Genomic DNA, 5,584 nt, shown 5'->3' on the forward strand with positions numbered 1-5,584 from the left:
CACACTCTGAAATACTGTGTATAATATACGCCAAACACGGTTTTTGCGTGCATATGATACGCAATGGTAGAGAATAGGTTGCACCGGCGTACAATATACACGAGTTTTTAGGTTTCGTTTTGGTCACGTGGTCAGAAATCCTCCGGCTCTTTTCTAAATGACGTCGTTCCTGGTTAAGGTTAGGATTACGGTTATGGTTAGGGTTAGAAAAGCAAATTGTTCGTTTGTGGGACTGTCTGTGATGCTCACGGCTCCACCAGGGGGCGTGTCAAACCTGGAAAACAGACTTTGACACGTTTAGGACCGCGCGTATTATATGCACGCAAAAACCGGTTTTGGCGTATATTATACACGGTATTTCCCAAATCGTGGAATATGTACGCATTTTACTGAGACTGGGCTGTTAATCTAATAAAATTCAAACAGAAATAATATTTATTCTTTTGAAATGTCAACAGAACCAACACCCTCATTCCCAGGCCGTCACCTATTGACCTTTGGTTGAGGAACCCCAGGCGTCAAAAGTTGACGTTTTGGGTGTCCCTAACTATGTTTTTGATGTACTTTCTTTTGAGTAATATTAGTACTGTTTACACTTTCCTGATTTAATTGTACAAGTTTGACTGTTAAGTCAGATTTATGTCTCTGTTTTGAACATTTGCTGACATTTTGACCCTCAGTCTTTACTCGGGGGGGCAGTTCAGCCCTGCAGACAGTCCAGAAGCATGTCTGACCAGGAGCTGTGCTTTACATTACAGAGTTATGTGATGCAGGGGGGGGGGGCACAGCCAGTCAAAATCCTCCTTTCTAGCATTCATTCATGTCAGCATTCAACATTTCCTAATTAAGAGATAGTGAACAATGTTTGAGGCGGTTTTAATACCAACAAAAAGGTAAATAAAAGTATAAAAAATGCAATAAAAAGGTAAAAAGTTGGTCAGCCCACAGAAACCCCCTTCTTCCCAAACATTTACCCCCCAAGAGCATCTGGAAATACCAACAGAGTGGAGATATCGTTGAGATTTTAAAAACATCATAAATCAACGGGAAATGTGTTTTCACTGTGTTTTTACTAAACTGAAGAATCATCAGCAAAAACGTCTGTATTCTAGGAGCGATCTTTGAAGATCTCCTCATTATTTCTTCTCTTTGAAACAGAAAGTCATTAGCACGAACGGACCCCAGAACAGATTTGACCTCATTCCTGAGGGGGCAGGACGACAGCATGAACCTTTAAGGATGTGAATGTCAGGCGCTCACTGTCACATCAGAAACAAAGCATGCTGGGACATCTCTGGTCATGATTAAGTCTGGGAGAGCGTCCAGCCGCTCCATCCGGAGTCTGGTCCCCTCCACGCCCGCCGCTCAGGTGAAACCAAACGCAGTCATGATGGGTCTTGATGGCGTTCACCGCCCTCAGGCGTGGGTTCAAACATTGCTCCGCCCCCTCCTGTCTGCTGTGGTTGGTGACAGGAAGCGTTTTTATGGTGGAAAACTGTTCCTCAGCGGCGGAGGAATGCACGTGGAGGACAGGACGGCGTGGAGAGAGTCTAACGTGTCTTCTGATCTCGCCGCCTCAGACAATGAGGACCTTGATGGCTGGAGGAGCGGCTCCATGAAAGAATGTGCAGACTCCTCTCTCATGAGGGGCGGAGTCTGTTTCATAATGCAAAAATAAAAGACGTGAAGACAGAAAACTCGTGGAAATGTAAAGTATTCAAAGCCCCACTCTGATGGAAAGTGTGTTTTTGGTGTTTTCAACTCGTTCTTGAGCGTTTTTCTATGATGGAGGACATTTATAAACAATATTAGGCTTAGAATCTCATTCCTGAACATTTCTTTAGTCAGAATAGTTTTGCCTCTCGTGTTTTGAACTTTCCTTAGATGAAGGAACCAAAAGTGATGCACAAAAACATGAGGATCAGGAACCGTCAGGTGATGATATAATAGGAACTGACAAGTGAAGATGTTTCAAATCTTCTTTCTTTCATTTGCGCTCCATCAGTTTGGAGGTTCTGGCTCCTTAAACCACAAAATAAACCCATTTATATGGTTATGATTTATCTCAAATAGCTCAGTTAGCCCTCTTCATTTCTTCTTCCGACTCTAACATCTGCAGGGTTCTCTCTTTGTTCTGCTCGATCATCTCCATGTGTGGACCATCTCTCCTGCTGCAGAAAACACCTGGACTCGGTTTGCAGAGGAAGTTCCCTGAAGATGCCGTCCACATGTCAGGTTTAGGAACCTTTTAAATTTTAGTCTTTCTGGTTAAAATTTTACTTATACTTGTAGTATTTTAGCACCAAAAGCTGCAGAAGTCAGAATTGATTTTAATTAAACTCATTATTTGTGTTTTCTTATAGTCAATAAGCCTTCCATCTGTGTTATCTGATATTATTGATACTTTTGGATTTAATAAATGATCTAAACTTGGACTGGAAAATCATAAATAAGTGGAGTAAGAAGTTATAAATTATGAAAACTTTTCAAAAAGAAAAAAAAGTAAAATCTGTGGGATAATATTCATTTCCTCATTTTCAACCAAATCATTAAATTCTTCACTGAGCTGACCTTGAGAGTTCTTCTGGGTCACCTCTCCGGCGTGACCCCACAGGTTTGAGATGTAAAAAAATTCTATTCTATTCTGCAAAAACATCCGTCACTTGTGGAGGTAAAACCATGACCACCATCAAGAAAATACGTGTTTGCTTTTATAATAATCTGAGCCAGAATTGAAAGTTTTTGGTTCACGTTTGGAGTTTTTAAGGAAGTCTTTGATGCATAAAATAGTCAAACAAAACCAGATTTTAAAAAACTTGAATGAGAAGAAGAAGAAACTCGTCTTAAAGAGCGGTTTCTTCTAACTTCTGATTGATCCTAATAAAGAGTGGGCGGGGCTTCGGTCTGGAAGTGGTGAACTCTCCTCCTCGGTCCCTCCTGACTCCTCTCCTTCCGGCCTTCCCGCGCTGCTCCTCCGGAGGATCCATAGAGGATGTAAACCCTCATTCTGCAGAACCTCCAGCTGGACCAGAACCTTCTCCTTCCAGCTTTGTGAACGACTCATCCATCAAGTCACAGAGGCGCCATGGCGCAGAGCTGGTGCGCGCGCCAGCGTCCGCGCGGCGGGCTGTTCCACGCCCTCTTGGCGCTCGCGCTCTGCGCTCAGGTGGCGCGCGGCTTCTCCGTGGCGGGACAGCAGGAGAGCACGTGCGAGGCCAACGGCAGCACCTACTACCTGGGGGAGTGGTACTTCCTGGACTCGGACCACTGCACGCAGTGCGAGTGCACCGCCGAGGGGTCCGCCTGCGCGCGCACGGAGTGCACCTCTCTGCCGGCCGCGTGCATCCACGTGAGCCACTACCCGTCCGACTGCTGCCCCAGGTGTGAGAAGATCGGCTGCGAGTACAGGGGGGTGGTGTACGAGCTGGGCCAGAACTTCCAGGTATGGACTCGGGACGTGGCTGACCCAACTCTGGAAAAATGGAGATCAGAAAAACTTTCTTTAAGAAACTAAGTTTGTTTAAACCTACATTTAAAATATGAAAAATATATAACATTATGGAAGTCATTACAATATAAATAATACAAAACATTTCTAGATAATTAACCACTAAATGTGCAACTAAACTGAGCATGCGCACAGCACATTAATTGATGGATGTGAAGGAAAGATCAGGTGGCGCCCCCTTCTGGGGAGACCTGGTGTTACATATTATTGTCTGTTATAGTTCTAAGATTCATGTTTATTATGGAGAGAAATAAGTCTCACCCGATTTATGCCTGCAGAAGTCTGGATTTGTGTGCGTATATTCCTAATTTGTGTTTGTGTAATTCTTGATTTGTGTGTAATTTTGGATTTATGTCCGTATTCCGAATTTGTGTGTGTGTAATTCGTGATTTGTAGCTCATAAAATATTATATGTCCATAAGTACATACATTATTCAATGTTTCATAAAAACACAAAATACAATTTACACACAAATTTCTGAGATTTATTTTACGTCTCAGAAATTCTTGCGTAACTGAGGTTTTGTGTGTGCGTAAGAGGTGATTCGTGTGTAATTTTTAAAGTTTTGGGTGTGTAATTAGTTTCAAGCTGATGTAAATTTTAACTTGTGCATGTGTAAATTGTATTTATTTTTTAATTATTCCATGAGTTACAAATCAAGGGTTACACATGCACAAATGAGAGTGAGTCTATTTTCTCTCCATATCTACCAGCCGTCAGAGTGCGAGCAGTGCACGTGTGACAGCGACGGCATCGCCCGCTGCCTGGTTGCCGATTGCGCCCCCCCACCGTGTGTGGATCCGGTCTACCATCCGGGGAAGTGCTGCCCCGAGTGCAAAGAAGGTACGTTTGTGGACAGAAAAGACCTGAAAACGGCGTGGAAATGCGACGTGACCTCCTTCCCCTCCGTTGTTTCCCCTGAAGGTCCCAACTGCTACGTGGACGTGTCCCGCAGTCAGGTGATCCCTGCAGGAGATCCGGTCTGGGTGGATTCCTGCACCAAGTGCCGCTGTCACGACGGCCAGGATGCCGGCTACTGGGAGGGAAACCGGCTGGCCTCCTGCTCCCGCCTCAAAGGCTGCACGCCGCAGCAAGCGTCCAATCAGCCAAACTGATTCAGTCCAGACAGACGAGGCCTGAAATCAGCTGCATGCTTTATTTTTATTCAAAACGTGAAATGTAAAGACAGGCTGCAGCTGGCTGGAACCGGCAGCAGCTGCAGATGCAGAAAAGTCCCTAAAAATAATGAATAAAATCAAAGATTTAGTTAGAAGCAGAAAAATATTTAAACGTTTGATGCCTGAATTCACAAATTAGAGTCAGTTTACAAATACATGTATTTTTAAAATACGACTTTAAATCTTGTAAATATATGAGATTAAAAGTTGTAAATTTATGACTTTTAATCTTGTAAATTTACAAGTTTTTTTCTCGCAAATTTACAAAATTTGAATCAGTAAATTCACCAGATTAAATGTAATCTTGTCAATTTACACGTTTTTTCTTATAAATATACAAGATTAAAAGTTGTAAATCTAAGAGACCTAAATTAGTAAATTTACAATATATATCTTGTGAATTTACTATTTTTTTTCTTGTGAATTCACTAGAATTAAATAAGTAAATTCATGAGATTTAATCAAGTAAATTTAAGGTTAGATGACTTAAATTAGTAAATATATGAGTTTAAAAGTCGTATATTTACAATTTTTAATCTTTTAAATTTACTAGTTATTTTCTTATAGATTTACAAGATTTAGATAAATCAATTAATGAGATTAAAAGTTCAAAATTTACGAGATTTAATTTAGTAAATTTTTGAGGTTTAGATTCTAAAATTTACAAGATTTAGTCAACTTTATATGATTTAAATGAGTAAATATACAAGATCAAAAGTTGCAAATTTACAAATTTTAATTTCGTCAATTTACGACTTCTAATATTTGAATTTTACTAGTTATTTCCTGTAAATTTACATGATTCAAATTAGTAAATGTATGAGATTAAAAGTCGGACATGTTAAAATTTTTAATTTCGTAAACATATTTCATACGTAAATTTACTAATTATTTTCT

The 5,584-nt window shown here is 40.8% G+C and overlaps 1 protein-coding gene across 1 annotated transcript; it reads left to right on the forward strand.

The window, feature by feature from the left end:
- The first annotated feature begins 2,882 nt into the window (after window positions 1-2,882).
- Window positions 2,883-5,055, forward strand: zgc:113531 (uncharacterized protein LOC541359 homolog). The gene is made up of 3 exons (XM_024274383.2): window positions 2,883-3,442; window positions 4,223-4,352; window positions 4,434-5,055. The coding sequence occupies exons 1-3, from the start codon at window positions 3,086-3,088 to the stop codon at window positions 4,622-4,624; spliced, it is 678 nt and encodes a 225-aa protein (XP_024130151.1). The 5' UTR covers window positions 2,883-3,085; the 3' UTR covers window positions 4,625-5,055.
- Window positions 5,056-5,584: the final 529 nt, after the last annotated feature.

Source organism: Oryzias melastigma, linkage group LG17 (assembly GCF_002922805.2).
Source record: "Oryzias melastigma strain HK-1 linkage group LG17, ASM292280v2, whole genome shotgun sequence".
Lineage (NCBI taxonomy): Eukaryota > Metazoa > Chordata > Actinopteri > Beloniformes > Adrianichthyidae > Oryzias > Oryzias melastigma.

What these genes read in the sequence shown, in the direction of transcription:
- zgc:113531 (XM_024274383.2), top strand. Translation starts at nt 3,086, where the DNA reads ATGGCGCAGAGCTGGTGCGCGCGCCAGCGTCCGCGCGGCGGGCTGTTC. An exon ending in AGCTGGGCCAGAACTTCCAG is followed by an intron (nt 3,443 to 4,222) that starts GTATGGACTCGG and finishes CATATCTACCAG; the next exon opens with CCGTCAGAGTGCGAGCAGTG. An exon ending in CTGCCCCGAGTGCAAAGAAG is followed by an intron (nt 4,353 to 4,433) that starts GTACGTTTGTGG and finishes TTTCCCCTGAAG; the next exon opens with GTCCCAACTGCTACGTGGAC.